This window comes from Lampris incognitus, chromosome 4, assembly GCF_029633865.1.
Source record: "Lampris incognitus isolate fLamInc1 chromosome 4, fLamInc1.hap2, whole genome shotgun sequence".
NCBI lineage: Eukaryota > Metazoa > Chordata > Actinopteri > Lampriformes > Lampridae > Lampris > Lampris incognitus.
In genome coordinates, this window is record NC_079214.1 from 6,130,804 (window position 1) to 6,149,595 (window position 18,792).

The 18,792-nt window shown below is 45.0% G+C and overlaps 1 protein-coding gene across 1 annotated transcript in view; it reads left to right on the forward strand.

The window, feature by feature from the left end:
• The window catches only part of aldh1a2 (aldehyde dehydrogenase 1 family, member A2), a 46,004-nt gene extending 34,226 nt beyond the window's left edge, over positions 1–11,778 (forward strand). The window contains exons 8-13 of the mRNA XM_056279248.1: positions 4,256–4,358; positions 5,140–5,324; positions 5,466–5,630; positions 5,945–6,102; positions 10,028–10,102; positions 10,349–11,778. Of these exons, the coding sequence (XP_056135223.1) occupies positions 4,256–4,358; positions 5,140–5,324; positions 5,466–5,630; positions 5,945–6,102; positions 10,028–10,102; positions 10,349–10,421 (759 nt within the window). The 3' untranslated portion in view covers positions 10,422–11,778. The remainder of the gene's footprint in view (positions 1–4,255; positions 4,359–5,139; positions 5,325–5,465; positions 5,631–5,944; positions 6,103–10,027; positions 10,103–10,348) is intronic.
• The last annotated feature ends 7,014 nt before the right edge of the window (positions 11,779–18,792 follow it).

Here is an 18,792-nt window from a genome sequence, read left to right on the forward strand (position 1 = left end):
CATGCTAGGAACACCATGCTAGGCGATGAGCGCTGTGTGGGCTCTGTGGTCGGACTGCACTCACGAGACAGAGACACACGACTCCATTTCTCCACATGGCTTTGTAAACATTTTGTTATGTCTGGCCACAAATTAAGTCTCTTCGTTAAAAGGGGGGGGGGAGTATACACAGAAGTACACACAGCTATCATGACACAGAACTTGTGTTTTGTTTTTTTTTCACGTGACCGAGCCTATATTTCACTTGTACCTTTGGAAAATCAGCCTGGGTAAACTAATGTTTGAAATAACTGTGAGGTTTATCACATCTCTGCTTCAACACACACACACACACACACATGCCAGACACGCCAAATGCATGTGTAGTGTGTGTGTAATGAGCGATCTTTGTTTAGCACGTGTGTGCAGACATGGCACACAACCCTCAGTGATAGAGACCGGCAGACTCGGTAACCACAACACAAGGTGTCAGAACAGGAGAAATATTTATCTGAATTTTGGGCTTGGATGCAAATCATTACCAAAGTTTTTGTGTATTTGTCTCCCAGAACAAACTCCAATATGTTGCATTACATATCAGACAGATAGATAGATAGATAGATAGATAGATAGATAGATAGATAGATAGATAGATAGATAGATAGATAGATAGATAGATAGATAGATAGATAGATAGATAGATAGATGGATGAATGGATAGACATAGATGGATGGATGGATAATGGCTAGATAGATAGATGGATGGATGGATAGATAGCTAGACAGATAGATAGATAGATAGATAGATAGATAGATAGATAGATAGATAGATAGATAGATAGATAGATAGATAGATAGATAGATAGATAGATAGATGGATGAATGGATAGACATAGATGGATGGATGGATAATGGCTAGATAGATAGATAGATGGATGCATAGATAGCTAGACAGATAGAGAGATAGATGAATGGACGGATGGCTAGACAGATAGATAGATAGATAGATAGATAGATAGATAGATAGATAGATAGATAGATAGATAGATAGATAGATAGATAGATAGATAAATAGATCGATAGATAGTATTGTCCTTGTGATTTTTTTTGGCACAGTCTGCACTTTGAAATACATTTTAAGCACCATACATATTATATTTACATATAATTTAGCCAACTTGGCAGCTGCTGAGTGCGTGACACGCGGAACAGGCTTGTACTGCTATGTATTAAAGATTTTTCTCTACATCTATCTTAATATTATATATACACATATATATTTACATATATACCGTATGAACATTGATTCGCTCACTGATAGCTCCACAGCTACAACTAAATGCTACAAACACACGAACATGATATTCAGATGATGGTAAAATGTGTGATGTGCTAGTCCTGTTAGCTAGTAACAGTTAGCTGGTAAAAGTTAGCGAGTAACAGTTAGCTAGTAACAGCTAGTAAAAGTTAGCTGGTAACAATTAGCTGGTAACAGTTAGCTAGTAACAGTTAGGTAGTAACAGTTAGCTGGTAACAGTTAGCTAGTAGCAGTTAGCTGGTAACTGTTAGCTAGTAACAGGACAGTCTGCCAAGTGCATGTGAATCAGTCCTGGACCCATTGAATCAACTCTTTAGTCAGTGTATCAGCCTTTAGGATATATAGCATTAAACCAATACACACATTCACTGTGTGTGTGTGTGTGTGTGTGTGTGTGTGTGTGTGTGTGTCTCTCTCTCTCACACACTCACACACAGACACACACACACACACACACACACACAGGTGTTTATGTGTGTCAATACGCGAGCGCTTGCATGCACAAAAACATCTTGCAGGTTTTATCCCGGGGGGGGGGGGGGGGTCGGGGGGCGGGACATCTCCTTCGTGAGTAGCCTTCGTTTTCTTTAACTAGTTTTCCTGTTGTTTCCTGTAATCTGGAGTCAATTATGAGCCGGCGAACGAGCCCATTGCTGTGAGAGTCTGCTGATGCCCAGACAGTGAGTCACCGTGGCAGCATGGCATCCTTTCACACGGTGGACGGACAGTCGTAGTAGTTGTGGTGGTGGTGTAGCTACAGGTGGATTTTCTGGAGCATGGCTCATGATTATAGTCTCTCTCTCACACACACACACACACACACACACGTGTGGCTGCTCACAGAGGCGGCCGGCAGCCCGGCGTGTTTCCCCTCAGCTGTGAGTACACACACGCTAACCTCCTCTCAGTCAGGCCTCTTTGTGTTTCTGATCAAAGACTGAGGGGAAAAAAAACAGCCTCAGAAACAGTGAAGACGAGCCAAGCGCTGTTTCAATTCCACGGAAACATCCCAGAGCAGGGAGAAAACTACTCCCTCCTATTGGCTTCTACTCTCTTCTACTGAGTTCTACTCAAACATAGACTTGGGGGCGCCCAGGGTGGCGCAGCGGTCTATTCCGTTGCCTACCAACACGGGGGTCGCCGCTTCGAATCCCCGTGTTACCGCCGGCTTGGTCGGGCGTTCCCTATGAAGACAATTGGCCGTGTCTGCGGGTGGGAAGCCGGATGTGGGTATGTGTTGTGGCCGTTGTACCAGCACCTCCTCTGGTCGGTCGGGGCGCCTGTTCAGGGGGGAGGGGGAACTGGAGGGAATAGCGTGATCCTCCAACACGCTACATCCCCCTGGTGAAACTCCTCACTGTCAGGTGAAAAGAAGCAGCTGGTGACTCCACATGTATCGGAGGAGGCATGTGGTAGTCTGCAGCCCTCCGCGGATCGGCAGAAGGAGTGGGGCTGCGACCGGGGCTGCGACCGGGACGGCTCGGAAGAGTGGGGGTAATTGGCCAAGTACAATTGGGGAGAAAAGGGGGGAAAATCCCAAAAAACAAAACAAAAACACAGACCTGGACAGAGGGACGTGGACGTCCTGAGGAGGTGCTGAGATGACTCCTCTTTGGCATCTCTCTCTTTTCCATATGGGAGGTGGGGGCTCGTGGGTTGACTATGGAAAGCTCCCCCAACACCCGCACCCCTTTCTTTCCTCTCTGTCTCTGTCTCGTGGAAAACAAAACAGGCTGTGTCAGTAACAGGAAGACGAGCATGTGTTTGTCGATGGTTCCACAGGTTGTTTGTTGGGTTCCACGGTTGCATCAGTGTGTCCGGACAGAACACAGCAGCTCCTGGTAGGTTTTTGAGAAGAAACTGGCCTCTACACGTTGATTCAACTAAATGTCACAGCTGTGGTAGGGAAAAAAAACCGGATGTTTTCTCAGACATTTCATACGATCATACATTGGCTTCCCAGCAGTCATTGGGCGGCAGGCGGGGAGACACCCTGGACAGGCCACGATCCTAAAGAGGTTCTGAGACTCTAGTTTGGATACCACAATCACTGACTTTAACAAGGTTTTGGTTGTGTTTATTGGAGATCAGGAATCGGGAACAATTTATTGTCATTTCTTTCATGTACTTGCGTACACAAAAGAAACGAAATTCCATTTCCCCCAGCCCACAGCAGTGCGACACAAAAGACAAAAACACACATCCCAAATTTCCCAAAAACGACACCACCAAAAACATACAAAAAAACCAAGCAAAAACCGTTAACACAGTCCAAAAATTCCACTGTCCAGAGAACAAACGCCAGTCAGGATGACTGTCGGAACCACCGGTCTGCATGGGCTAGCAGTTAGCTTAGCCTGCCCTGCTTCCGCGTCCTGTCAGACCGCCCTCTGTGTTTCCTCCTCGGGTGCAGCTGCGGGTAGGGCCGTGGTCCCAGGGCCCACTGGACCTTGGCCCAAAAATCACTGAATTTAATAAGGTTTTGGTTGTGTTTATTGGAGATCAACTCTCTTGACGACTCCCGTTAGTCTTTTAGGAAATAGGGATGTTGAAAGTGAACTACACCGCTCTCATTTTCCTTTTCTTTATTGACACACCACAATCACTTCATACCAAATGGACCGGGCTCCGCTAGCTGGCTGAATGGACTGTGGTTGCAGGCTGCCGCCCACACAAACCTGTGGTCAGTTCTTCCTGCCCTTCATTAGACATAGGATGCTGTTCAAAGCGCTGAAACATCACTTTATTTTCCTGCCGACGTTTCCCAAAACCTGTAATAGATATTCAGTCTGTGTGTTTGCACAACTCACGTTTCAGAGCAGGCATCCCGGTGCATCCTCTGTTTGGACTTAACCAACCTGTTAAGTTATTTAATGGCTGTATCCAACTGATTTACTGATCTGGCCACCGGCCTGCGTCTCTGTTAGTAAACCTTAGATCCGCTTCCTCCACTTCTAGGTTGGCAAGCTGATCCAAGAAGCAGCTGGGAAGAGTAATCTGAAGAGAGTAACGCTGGAGCTTGGAGGAAAGAACCCAAACATCATATTCGCAGATGCTGATAGTAAGTTTTCAGACAAATGTCCCGTTCACCTAGCGCTCTTATTAATGGCGGTCCACCAAACGGACACAGGTGTTAATTTAGACAGTCTGTTCCCTTCATAGCCTTGTTAGGGTCCGGCCTTCCCAACAGATCTGGACTAACCACTCAGTTTGGTTTTTTTGGGGGGGGGGTTTTGTTAGTTATATGGCTCCTATTGTGAGGAACATAAATCTGAGAAAGTGGATGCACATACATGGACTGAGTGTCCCACCATGCTCAAAAGCTTTGTAGTGGCCTGAAAACCCAGTGGATGGATGGGTTTCATGTAGACTCTAAGTGGCTCACCAAACCAGGGGTGCCACGACTTTTCAAATGCTTTCAGCAGCCGTGAGCAGGCCTCCCTCAGATCCGTAAATCAGGAGAATGGACCCTGCCCCGGTCGGCTGCTTCAGCCGGTGCCCATAAATCACAGTGCTCTGCTAATCCCTCGTGCACAACAGCGGGGTCCCGTCTCTCAGGTGTCAGATATCAGATTTGTTCACAGAGAATAGTCCTCAGAGCTAACAGGGGAAAGTCCTGCTTAAATAATAATGACAAAAAGAGTTGACTTCTTTTGCACATTCACGGGTTGTTTACCGCTCAGTTTGATCCCATTTATTTTTTACAATGTAAGAGAAGAAATGGGTTAAAGAAAGCTGATATCTATCTAGCTAGCTAGCGAGATATCAGTTCAACATAGCTGTTGATTAACAAACTCCTGTTCTCTCTGTGGTTCTCTCTCGTTCTCTCTGTGGTTCTCTAGTGGACCTAGCAGTGGAACAGGCCCACCAGGGAGTTTTCTTCAATGCAGGCCAGTGCTGCACGGCTGGCTCTCGCATCTTTGTAGAGGAGCCAATCTATGAGGAGTTTGTTAGAAGGAGCGTGGAGCGAGCCAAGAGGAGGAGAGTCGGCAGCCCCTTCGATCCCACCACTGAACAGGGCCCACAGGTGAGGAGGAGGATGACTGACTCAGCCTCATTTCTTTTAACCTTTCAGTCCTCTACCTTTTCTCCTTCTTTGCCCTTTTTTCAAACGACATCTCTTCTCTCCTGTCACCTCCCCTCACATCCATCCCTCTCTCCTCCACAGATCAGCCAGGAGCAGCAGAGCCGTGTGCTGGAGTTCATCCAGAGTGGCATCAGTGAAGGAGCCAAACTGGAGTGTGGAGGCAAAGCGCTGGGCCTGAAGGGGTTCTTCATCGAGCCCACTGTCTTCTCCAACGTGAGGGATGACATGCGAATCGCCAAGGAGGAGGTATGAAGACTGTGGACGGTGAACACCAAGCGATGCTGTTCTCCTGGGTCTGTCATGTCATTTATCCAATTAGAGCCGTGCTAGAAATGGGGTCAGCGGTAGGGTTAGGGTCAACCTCAGGTCAGCATGTCAGATGCCGATCAGAGAACATCTCAAACCTTCAGAAATCAGGACATGACAAGAATTTTTAATGCCTTTCCATCCGCTTAGTTGTAATTAAAAATGTAATGGGACGTGTTTCTATTCCAACAACTCGTGTTGTATTATTACACGTAGAGTCTGTAACTACCGAATATATGCATGTCATTCTGCAGATTTTTGGACCCGTACAACAGATAATGAAGTTCAAAACTATTGAAGAGGTGATTGAAAGAGCCAACAACACGGACTATGGCTTGGTTGCTGCTGTATTTACCAATGACTTCAACAAAGCCATAACCATATCCACAGCCATGCAGGCTGGCACCGTCTGGTAAGTTTATTAGTTTGGTCTGTAATATCTGACACCCTTAAATTAAAGGTTACTAAACAGAGAATGGTTTGGTGTTTACTATTTAACAATCGAGCACCCATTAAACTCTTCTTTCTTACTTGGACAATGATAGACATTCTATGAGCATGTCCAGTCCTTTTTATATCTCACCTCAAACTGAATTCAGACATAAAATATAGGAAGATCAGTTTGGAGAAGCGGTGCAAAAACAAGCATAGGACAAGAACAAACTCATCTCGCAATACAATCTGACACATATTTATAATCAGTGTCTGTAAAATTACTTAATCATATAAAATGTTACTTGTGGAGTCGAGCAAAGTAATTTTATTGGTTTTATATCTGCCTAAGGCACATTGACAAGACTTAGAACAAGGCCTGTTTTTTATGTTGACTTCTATGCAATCAATAACAAAAGTGAATTCAGTTAAACTTGTGAAACAGTAGAGCATCCGGGTAGCATGGCGGTCTATTCCATTGCATATCAACAAGGGGATCACCTGTTCGAATCCCGGTGTTACCGCTGGCTTGGTTGGGCGTCTCTACAGACGCAATTGGCCGTGCCTGCAGGCGGGAAACTAGATGTGGGTATGTGTACTGGTCGCTGCGCTAGCGCCTCCTCTGGTTGGTTGGGCCGCCTGTTCGGGGGGGAGGAAGAACTGGGGGGGAATAGCGTGATCCTCCCATGTGCTGTGTCCCCCTGGCGAAACTCCTCACTGTCAGGTGAAAAGAAGCAGCTGGCGCCTCCACATGTATCGGAGGAGGCATGTGGTAGTCTGCAGCCCTCCCCGGATCGGCGGAGGGCTGTAGAGACCGGAAAGGCTTGGAAAAGTGGGGTAATTGGCCGGATACAATTGGGGAGAAAAGGGGGAAAAATAAAAGGGGGGGACTTATGAAACAGTAATGAGGGCTCCATTCAAAACAGCCATCTGAACAGTTTGTTTTACTCCAGATGTGTCATACACACCACTAACCACGAAACTCGGTCGAAGCAGATTTTTCCAGCAATAACACTTGACTGCAACCCTCGGTTTCTATTTCCTCTAACACTAATATCAGTCTACCACCACCCCAGTTCTTTCTTCAAGTCCAGGATTTTCTCTCATGCAACCAATGCTCTTGTCTTAGCTGTCGAGTCCCACCTGCTGTAAAATGGTTTCAATCCCCACCAATAACAAACCCCAGTGGCTCTTTCCCAAATGACAAAAAGAATCTCGAGTACGATCCTAGTCAGATACCAACCTTATCTCATAGATAAATCTGTCACTCTATCTGTACAACCTAGCTGTTTTTCCCAGGGACAATCATGAACTCCATCACCTGACGAGACTTTTATCGTTTGTTTGACTCAGCTGGACAACAGCTCATTCCAGTGATTCAACCTCCCTCCCCAAATTCTCCCATACCAATCCACTGACTTTTCCACACATTTCAAATCCTTAATAATGAGCCGAAAGATTGCAGAGAGAACGACTTCCTCCCATCTTCGCGCCTTCCCTCCCATTTTCACTCCTTCACTCCCGTCTTCACTCCTTGACTCCCTTCTTCACCTCTTGACCCCTTTGCAGACCAAAAAGAATCTTAGGTGTGACTCTTGTCCTAGCCTTGCAAAGGCATTCTAAATCTCCCAAATTCAACTCAGTTCACTATGAGATACCAGTCTGGAAAGGATCCATTAAGAATCGATTGAGCCTGGCAGCTGGAAACCAGACCAATAGGTGGACTATGAGGAGCGGTTTAGATGATGACAATAACATCCATCTATCCATTATCCGAACTGCTTATCCTGCTCTCAGGGTGGTGGGGATGCTGGAGCCTATCCCAGCAGTCATTGGGCAGCAGGCGGGGGGACACCCTGGACAGGCCACCAGACTATCACACAGGACCGACATACACACACACCCATACCCATTCATACCTAGGGACACTTTAGTATGGCCGAGTCACCTGACCTACATGTCTTTGGACTGTGGGAGGAAACCAGACCTCCCGGAAGAAACCCACACAGACACAGGGAGAACATGCAAACTCCACACAGAGGACGACCCGGGACGACCCCCAAGGTTGGATTACGCCGGGGCTCGAACCCAGGACCTTCTTGCTGTGAGGCAACCGTGCTAACTACTGCGCCACCGTGCCGCCCATGACAACATGCAATATTTTTGAAAATGACAACAATGGCTGCGGTAGGCCGGGTTAGCGTCAATGCTGCTGTAGAATTAATTTGTCATAGTCATTTAAAAAGTCGGTGGGAATCGTATACAGGCATAACTAGCTACGTGGACTGATCTCCAATGGTAGCGGAGTTTACTAGCAGACCAGTGTGTTTGGAAATATGGCGCTCCACTTCCACATCATGTGGTTTAGGCTTTTTTGGAGAAATCCCCCCCCCTTTTTCTCCCCAATTGTATCCGGCCAATTTCCCCACTCTTCCGAGCCATTCCGGTTGCTGCTCCACCCCCTCTGCCAATCCGGGGGGGTGCTGCAGACTACCACATGCTTCCTCTGATACACGTGGAATCGCCAGCTGCTTCTTTTCACCTGACAGTGAGGAGTTTCACCAGGGGGACGTAGCGCGTGGGAGGATCATGCTATTACCCCCAGTTCCCCCTCCCCCCTGAACAGGTGCCCCGACCGACCAGAGGAGGCGCTAGTGCAGCGACCAGGACACACACAAACATCATCCGGCTTCCCGCCCGCAGACACGACCAATTGTGACGGGGATTTGAACTGGCGACCCCTGTGTTGGTAGGCAACAGAATAGACCACTACACTACCCAACCGCCCACATCATGTGGTTTGACTGATCCAATCGCCTGCAAAGTAATTTCGGTCCCCACCCACTAATGACATCCCAAACACAAACAAATGCCTATTGAGCCTTGCCAGACCACAGTGAGCAAACTGAAATTTGTGGGCTGGCTTCACGGAGCTAACACTAGTCAGCTAACTGTCTTTTTAGCCCCACATTGCAACCTGAACTGCTTGATATGACCTTAGAGTCATAACCTCCGACTCTGCTGGCTTGACTCGGCCCTCTACAGCTCTCTGGTCTCTGCTGGTTTCAGTCTACTCCATGTTCTCAGCCATTATGTACTTCTAAAAGAGTAATTTCTTCTTGTTTCATCATCGTATCAGTCCATTGTCGCATGACTGGTTGCCTTTGCTCACAAAGACTGTTTGAAGTAAGGGTGGTCAACTGCTCCTCTCCACCTCATTACATGAAGTATAAAAAAAACGTTTTACAAGCACTGAAATCTCAGTGTGTAGTTGTAATGTTTTTGCCATTGACGGAATTGAACAACATGACAAATGCTTATAATAATAGGAGATTTTCCATAGGAAGAAGAACTACACGAACTCCCAGGCTGGCGCGAACTACAAGTGGAACTACCCCATAGTCGGCCCTCTTGGGTGTCGTGTTTCCATAGCAATGTAGGAACCACCAGGCTCATGAGACCCCCAATGAACCTTGTCGGTGGCGTAGTAAGCCAACAAAGCCTGCACCTCCTCGTCTGTCCATTTTTCAGCTGATTTCTCCATTTCGCTTGATCGAAATTCTCTAGTGTTGTGCTTGCTACCACACAGGTTGGTTGCTGGCTTATAAAAATGGCACTTGTTGAATACCGAAGTAGTAGGCTGGTTGCTTCCGACATTCAACCAATCAGCATCAAGCCCCGCCCAGCAGGTTTTCAGGGCCGCTCAGAAGTACTTACCCCAGAGCAGGGACTACAGACGTTCCCGTAAAAGTCCCAGTAAGAGTTCCGGTCAGGGGTAGTTCCTCTAGTGGAAACACGAGCAAAGCTGCCGGCCCTCTAAAGGTTCGGGTAGTTCCGCTGGTGGGAAAGCGGCTAATGTCTAGACAAGGTGCAAAAGAATAATCTACGTTTTGTGTATTCCGTAGGATAAACTGCTTCAATGCCCTCAGCACACAGTGTCCATTTGGAGGATATAAAATGTCTGGCAATGGACGTGAATTGTGAGTATGCCTTGCTGGCCTGCTGAATCCACACAATGAGCCAAGCTATTATTTCTGTTAAATGTGTGTTTTGAAACCCCTCTTGCCAAAATTGCTTAGTAAAAAGCTTTATGTAAGAGGATATTGCAATATTTATACTCCGAAACTCGTGGGTGTGTAAACACCATATATTAATGGTGCTATCTACACTGAACTTCACTAGGATGATCTGTGTGGTTACTAATAATGGCTGCTGTTGGTTTTCAGGGGAGAGAGTGGCCTGAGGGAGTACTCAGAGGTGAAGACCATCACCATGAAGATGGTGGCCAAAAGCTCTTAAGCCAGCCAAGGTTGTGATGTTTCTCACTAACTCCCTCCGTGGTTGGCCCGTCCATGGTGGTAAACCACATTAACCATCCCAACTAGTCATCTCCATGGATAACTACATGCTGTGACCGCTGGCTGCTCCCCAGCCTCTCCGCCGACACTCTGCTTGCCATGGAAAGCCACTTTAGTCCTTGCCCAGCAGTATTCTTCTGCCGTGAAGCCTCGCGGGCAGTCTTTTGTTCTAATTCATACCTACAAGCACCCAAAAAGCCCCGTAAGCCTCCTTCACTAACTACACTAAAGCACTCAAAGAGATGATGGGGGAGGCTGTTCTGTCTCTGCGACCCCCGAAGACCCCCCACACACCATACCCCCCCAAAGATGGATACGTAGAGATTAAAAAAATAAAAAATAAAAAAAAGTTGTCCATTTATCTCTATGTTAGCAATTTGTAATTATGTTGGGAGGCATTATGGTTTTGATGTACTGTAGTGTATCATGTCAAGAACATCATACTAAAATGTATATATCATTATTTTGGAAGACTAAATGCAAGCATATCAGCTCATTTATGACCACTGAAGTTGTCAGCCTCAGATATAAATGGTTGAGTCCATTTAGAATGTTAATTCAGAACTAAATTTGATCTTTTCTTGTCTTTGTTTATATTTTAGCTTTTATGACCTAACACTGTATGTCAACCTTTGACTGATGTAAACCTAAAAGCAAGACTTTAGCCTCTGAAAAGCATTTTACTCGTCACTGCTAGAAGAGGAGTAAATGTATTTTAAACATTATGTAACAGATTTTCATTGACGTCTGTGTATGTTCATGTTTTTATAATCATATACTATGAAATTATAAGAGCTAAAAAGTGACCATAGTTTTTTTTTCAGTAAAAACTTTTTTTCCTTTAAAACTCTTTTCATTGTGTGTTCACTACAGTGTCATAGAAGATAATATATTTGTGATATTTACAGTGTTACATGCATCAGGGCTGTTTCTACATTCCTGTCCTCGAGTCCTCTCCTCACTTCCACACAGTTAAAAGACTCGTATTTGCCAGAGATCTGAGCCACATGTCTCATTTCATGATAACAAATCTGCTGCTAAAACGTACAAACCTGGTTCAAATTCAGGTGATATTTAATTATTTGTATTTGAGAATGATTATTTTTGATGTATTTGAAGTATTTGCCAATAAACTGGCCCAAACAGGTGATTTTTCAATGAAATATTTGTCACTTCCGAATACATTTATCATACGTAGGACTTCTAAATTAATTTATTGTAACACTGTATGTACTTTTTCGAGGTATTTGATTTAATCCAGCACGTAAAAGGTAGATTTTATAAAAACATGTTTCCCAATACGTCAGCTCCACCTTCTGGGCAGGTAACGTCATGACCTCAACTAATGGCAACACCTAGTTTTGAGCTGTAATGTAACAGTGTGAAGTTGAATTGAAATTAAAATGCTGACATTTTCTAAAATCACATATTACTTTAATAATCATGCAACTTGTCCCATCTCTTTCCACTGAAAGAATTAAGTAGAGTAGAATAGAATTCAGTTTTTCTATTTCTAAAAGAGCTCCTCCTAATTCAGCTTCGCTTAGTCGATCTTTTTTTCTGATACTCGTGAGTTCATCAGACGCTCATTTACATACCGCCAATCAGATCAAATCAGCAAAATGGGAAACCCCGCCCACCCTTACCACAAACCCTTGCTTCTTCCTGTCACTCAAGGGTCAGCTCATGAATATTAATGAGGACTAGATTACTCCCCCCACAGTTCTAGAGATAATCGAGAACAGTTATGAATAAAAGTATAAAAAAACACACAGTATAATTTACAAATAAGGAAGAGTTGTTGAATATTTCACTATGCCATCTTGCAGGTTTTTAGACGTTAAAAGTTAAATCTGATTTCTGATTTTGGTCTGACTTTAAATTGGACTGTGTGGCGTGTCGTTATGTGAATTGCCCTGCACCCCGTTTTGTCTCCCCCTCATCTAAGAATTTGTCCTTGATATCAAATCCGCTCCAGAAATCCAACCGCTCAACGAAGAACCGGACAATTTTCATGAAACTTCTCGACTGAGTGAGATAAAGTGTGCAGAGTAAAACTGAGGTAGAGGAACAGGGGATCTGGTGAGTGGGATGTGTTTCATCAACTGATGAGAGTCGTCTGGCTTGGAAGCACAAAGATTCTTTACTTCCGAAATCTTTACTGAACATACTGAGTTTACCAAAGAGAGACCTAAAACAGAACCAATCACGACCCCACCTGGAAAATCACAGAACAAGTTAACAGATGAGGTTAACTGAAACCACACATGCAGGCTGAGAGATACCTACCGTGCAATGCATCCATCTAATCAAATAAAACCGAGGATGTACACATCTGTTTATTTTTCCCATTTTTGGTAGTTTTTCAATAAACGAAGTACGTTTGTTTTCAAGTACAGTGCCTAATAAACTCCAATACACTGGCAAATATTGCCTGAACAACTCAAAAAGAAAATGGAAAGGCCACGACGTATTCTGCATAAAACATCAGACCAAGATGTGTACTTCATGTACCTCATGGGGGAAAACAAGACTTTGCTTCTCACAAAGACAAAACCTGAATTAAGATCCACACGTTTATCTCAACACTGTCTTAATGGAAGGCTAACTTACTGCAGAGGGAACAGATTAGCTCCTTTACTATTCAGCAGCTATAGAGGCTGAATAATAAAAAATAATAAATAACAAATATATTTAAAAAATAATAATATTAATAATAAATGCATTTATAATAATAATAATATACATAATATTAGATAAATATAAATAATAAGTATAAACATTAATAATAATAATGATACATTTTATTTGTGGGCACCTTTCAGAGCACTCAATAAATATAAATATACATATAATAATAAATAATTGGACGCTGGGATAGGCTCCAGCATCCCATGACCCTGACTGGGATGAGCGGCTTGGGTAATTTGGGTAATGGATGGATGGATTATTCAGCGGCGTGTCTAAATTTGAGAATGTAGACACGTTAGACCCGCTGCTCTTCTTCACTATTGTATCACCTTGAACCTCCACATATAAATAACAACGAAATGAAACGGGATCTCTCATACGCTCTAAAGCGAAACGGTAAAACGAAGGAAATCAGAACAACGGCCCACTTGAGATGTTGACCAAGTCAGAAATCAGAGTTTACGCACAGTCCTTCTGGGCTTTCACAAACCACAGATGGAAGCCCTCCCTTGACAATTGCCTTTTGAATTACCAGCATGGATTTTTCCCACAATTCCCCTCTGCGTTGGTGTCTGCCAGTCTTTCCAAAGGGAAGATGAAAAAGTGGATGCGTTATTGCAGCACTCTGGTAACACAACAGGGAACGTCAGCCCGAACCATCAACACACACTCTTAAATAGAAAAGTTCAGCTCGCAACCTCTCCGTGTCCTCTGGCCTTTCTCTGAGGACATTCATAAAAGTCCTGCTGAACAGCTCATGTGGAGACCTCTCACACGTCAAGAATGATGTACGTGTAGGAAAATAAAAGTCAAAAATAAAACCAAGCTGACTTTCCTTTGATCTTTAACACTGGAAGTCATCCGTTTTATAAAGAGCCTTATCGTGGCTCAAATCCATACGGTCCATTCACAGAAATCAGAATCACTTTGTCATTTCATGCACTTGGCATGGTTTCCCCCAGCCCACAGCAGTGCAACACAAAGACAAAAACACACACCCAAAAACTACAACTACAACAACACATATATCCAATCTAACACACGTATCTAAACTAAACCAAAAAAGAAATCACTGTCCAGGAGAACGAACGCCAGCCAGGATGACTGCCGGAATTGCCGGTCTGCATGGGCTAGCAGTTAGCTTAGCCTGCCCCACTTCCACGTCCTGTCACCGCCCTCGGTGTTTCCTCTTCGGGCGCAGCCCCAGTCAGGCCTGTGGTCCTTGGGCCCACAGGATGCAGCAGACCAAGCTCTCCCAGCCGATTCAGTGCCAGCTCTCTCAGCCATCAAACGAGGACAAACTTAGATGCAGATGTGGACAAAGATGCTGCATGGACGGTATTGGGTGAGGCTGCTGCAAACGTGAATTTGCGGCACCATCAAGCGGAAGAGGATTCAAACCCTGGACGTTCTCATCACCTCAGTGAGCTGGACAGGAAGTCCTGCACCAACACAGATATATTGCGTGTTGGAACAATGATTACAACATTACAGTCTCTTCGAGATGATCTAACTGGATTAAACATCTTCCATAGAGATCAACTACAATCAACTGACCAACGACACAATGATGTCAGAATTATCTGGAATGATTAAATACTCTTTCAATCTGCTGAATTCCCCTTGTCCTATCCTCTTCTCTGCAACAATCGGTTTTTTTTGGCTGGCCCACAACAGCGGGGTCAGTCCTACAGATGTAGTTGTCTCTGAGTGAGTGATAGAGTTTCACCATTGGCCGGACAGCAGAGGTGGAGTTACCCCATGTTGCTCTTTCAAAATGAATCAGTGCCAACAGTTCTATTACGTCATCAGCTGTTCAGGGAACCAATGTCAAAACAGCCGCTTTTTAAACGTAGCCGCACAAAAACAGCCGTTTAATAAATGTAGTCATGGTCCAGCCATATACCAGTAGAGTCTTGCTGAGGAACTTGATAAGGAGACACAGGTGAAACAAAAACCTGCACCCACACCGGCCCTTTCTGGATAAGACTGCCCACCCCTGACCTAGAAGGGCAGTCATACTCGACCCCAAGTGACCGCTGATGATGGTGGCTGCAGGCACATCAGCCTCCCCATGTAAAAAGCTGTCATGCACAGGCCTCCACCTGGGAGAGTCATACTCAACTCCGAGTGACCGCCAATGATGATCAGGACGGTGTGTGTGTGTGTGTGAGAGACAGAGAGAGAGCGAGAGAGAGACAGAGACAGAGAGAAAGCGAGACAGAGAAAGACAGATATAGAGAGTACGTCTATATAGTTTTGTTGTAGAGCACTTGCTATATAATAAGGTATAAAGTGTTATTGCTGAAGCTTGGTATCTTGGATGTGATGCGGCTGTTGCTGCAGTGTGAACTACTGATGGGTACAATGCATTTGTTAGCCCGCCCAACCAATATCACCACCAGCCATCACTGTACCAAACCTTGCTAGCTCTTCCACATGCAACACACAACTTCCTTCTTCTTTTCCTTTTGTGGCAGACGTGACACATTTCCTGTGTGGGCTCCATTACATTTGAATACTGAATGGCGGACCCCACAGACGCCAATGAAAAATAGCATATAGAGGAGCAATTACAGAATGCTAATACGCTGAGTGGCTGTTTCTACCAAAATGCCAGCAGGAAAAAGTATCAAGTATGGAATTTCTGGGGGCGTCTGGGTAGCATAGCGGTCTATCCCATTGCCTAGCAACACAGGGATCGCCGGTTAAAATCCCCGTGTTACCCCCGGCTTGGTCAGGTGTCCATACAGACACAATTGACCGTGTCTGTGGGTGGGAAGCTGGACGTGGGTATGTGTCCCGGTCGCTGTACTAGTGCCTCCTCTGGTCGATCGGGGTGCCTGTTTGGGGGAGAGAGGGAACTGGGGGGAATAGCGTGATCCTCCCACGCGCTACGTTCCCCTGGTGAAACTCCTCACTGTCAGGTGAAAAGAAGCGGCTGGTGACTCCACATGTATGGGAGGAGGCATGTGGTAGTCTGCAGCCCTCCCAGGATCAGCAGAGGGGGTGGAGCAGCAACCGGGGCGGCTCAGAAGAGTGGGGTAACTGGCCAGATACAACTGGGGATAAAAAGGGGGAAAATTCCACAAAAAAAAAAAAAAAAAAGTATGTTATCTCTGATATAAAAAGTTGCAGACTATCTTTAAGGTTAGGTTGTGGTTAGTGGATTGCTTATCTTCATCTTTTGTTATTTAAGTCAGTGTCGATGGAGACTCTCCTCTGGGTCAAAGTCAGAATGAGTAAGAACTTTCCCGCCTCGAGAATTTGGTGATGGAAAATATGTGATTTACCATTCATGCCAAATTCAGGGTATCGACATTCTCTACAAATAGCACATTTTATATGAAATGTGAATTTTTAGTGCGGGTATATATTATGTATTTTATCGTACTTGAAGTAGCGACATTGCTTTAGAACGTTTATTACTTGATTGGCACTGGTTGGGGTCTTTAAAGGAACATAAACAAGGACACAAATCAACAGAACACCTTGTTAATGTGTCCTGGGTGAATCTTTCTTGGAAAACAACCTGGATGGTTACGATGATGAGTGTCCTCGGCAGAAAGACATCTCCATCCAGACCGGCATATCAGTGTGCATGAGCGTAACCCCACAGTTTGAGGACACTGGCCCAGGAAGAGACCACACACTGACAGGGATATCCAGTCTTTCATCCTGATGGATCCTTATCCTCCATAAAGCCATGTTTATAGCCCCGGGTAATATTCTGGGAAGACGGTGACGTGTTCGCTGTTATCGGTTCTTTCATGATGTTTTCTCACATGACTCGGCTAACCAAACGGACAAGTGGTTTTGAGTCCGGCTGATCATGATTGATGTCCCCGGCCTTCATCATTTTTCATGGGAGGGTTGTTTTGGTTTGATTCTAGCTGCTATACGATGTTGTGTTATAGTGAGGGCAATAATGGACATTCATGTGTGTGTGTGTGTGAGCAGATGTTAAGGTTTGCAGGCCAGGTCTGAGCCTTGTCATTGAGATGTTGTGTTTCTGTAACACACCTGTCATTCCAGAGTAGTCGAGTCTCGTCGAGCGGTCAGTTCCTGAGCACCGACTCCTCCACCACGTGGTGACACGTTTGTGTGCTCACAGCTAAAATGAGACAAAAGAAACATCAGACACGTGGAGAATAACACTCACATCAGAGTATGAGGTAAGATACCAGGATAGGAGTGACATGTAAGAAAACCAGGGTGCATTCCCAGCAGTGTGGTGGAAGGCAAACACACCGGGACACAGTTCACCAACTGTTTTAGTTCCAGGACAGAGTTTATCCAGCTTTTTTTGTAGGGCTGATTTAAATCGTTTATTTTTTTTGGGGGGGGGGATTTTTTTCTCCCCTTTTACTCCCCAATTGTACTTGGACAATTACACCACTCTTCCGAGCCGTCCCGGTCTCTGCTCCACCCCCTCTGCTGATCTGGGGAGGGCTACAGACTACCGCATGTCTCCTCCCATACATGTGGAGTCACCAGCTGCTTCTTTTCACCTGACAGTGAGGAGTTTCGCCAGGGGGACGTAGCGCGTGGGAGTATCACGCTATTCCCCCCAGTTCCCCCTCCCCCCTGAACAAGCACTGCGACCGACCAGAGGAGGTGCTAGTGCAGCGACCAGGACACATACCCACATCCAGCTTCCCACCCACAGACACGGCCAATTGTGTCTGTAGGGACACCCGACCAAGCCGGATGTAACACGGGGATTCGAACCAGCGATCTCCATGTTGGTAGGCAACGGGATAGACCACCATGCCACCCGGATGCCCCATTTAAATCTTCATTAAAAAAATTCAAAGTATACATCAAAGTAAGCAGAATCAAGCTGATCACACTTTTAAAACATGTATAGTTCACTGGGAATATATGTAAATTAATAGTGATTGTATTGGTAGTTGTTGCCTGATGACAGTCACTGACTGGAGGTCAGAGTTCAGCCATCTTATTTATCGCTACATCACTTTCCATTTCCACATACATGGACATTTAAAGTGGAACAAGAGACTTCTATTTGACTTTACTTGCTATTAGAAGTAATTTAAACTGTAACAGCAATCGTGTTGTGGAAGCGGGGCAGGCTAAGCTAACTGCTAGCCCACAGACCGGCAGTTCCGACAGTCATCCTGGCTGGCGTTCGTTCTCCTGGACAGGGATTTTTGTTGTTTAGTTTAGATATATGTGTTAGTTTGGATATCTGTGTTCTTGTAGTTTTTGGATGTGTTTTTGTCTTTGTGTTGCACTGCTGTGGGCTGTGCAACACAAAGTTGTGGGCTGCTGGGGGAAATGAAATGACAAATAAGGCGTTTCTGATTCTGGTTCGGGTTGTTTTCTTTATGTTGATTCCATCTTTTTGTGCAGCTGTTACCTTGCTGAAAGGGCCTGTAGCAGGAGTGTGATGTTAAAACCAATATCATACAAACCCCCATTCCAATGAAGTTGGGACGTTGTGTAAAACGTGAATAAAAACAGAATACAATGATTTGCAAATCCTTTTCCACCTATATTCAATTGAATACACTACAAAGACAAGATATTTAATGCTCAAACTGATAAACTTTATTGTTTTTTGCAAATATTCACTCATTTTGAATTTGATGCCTGCA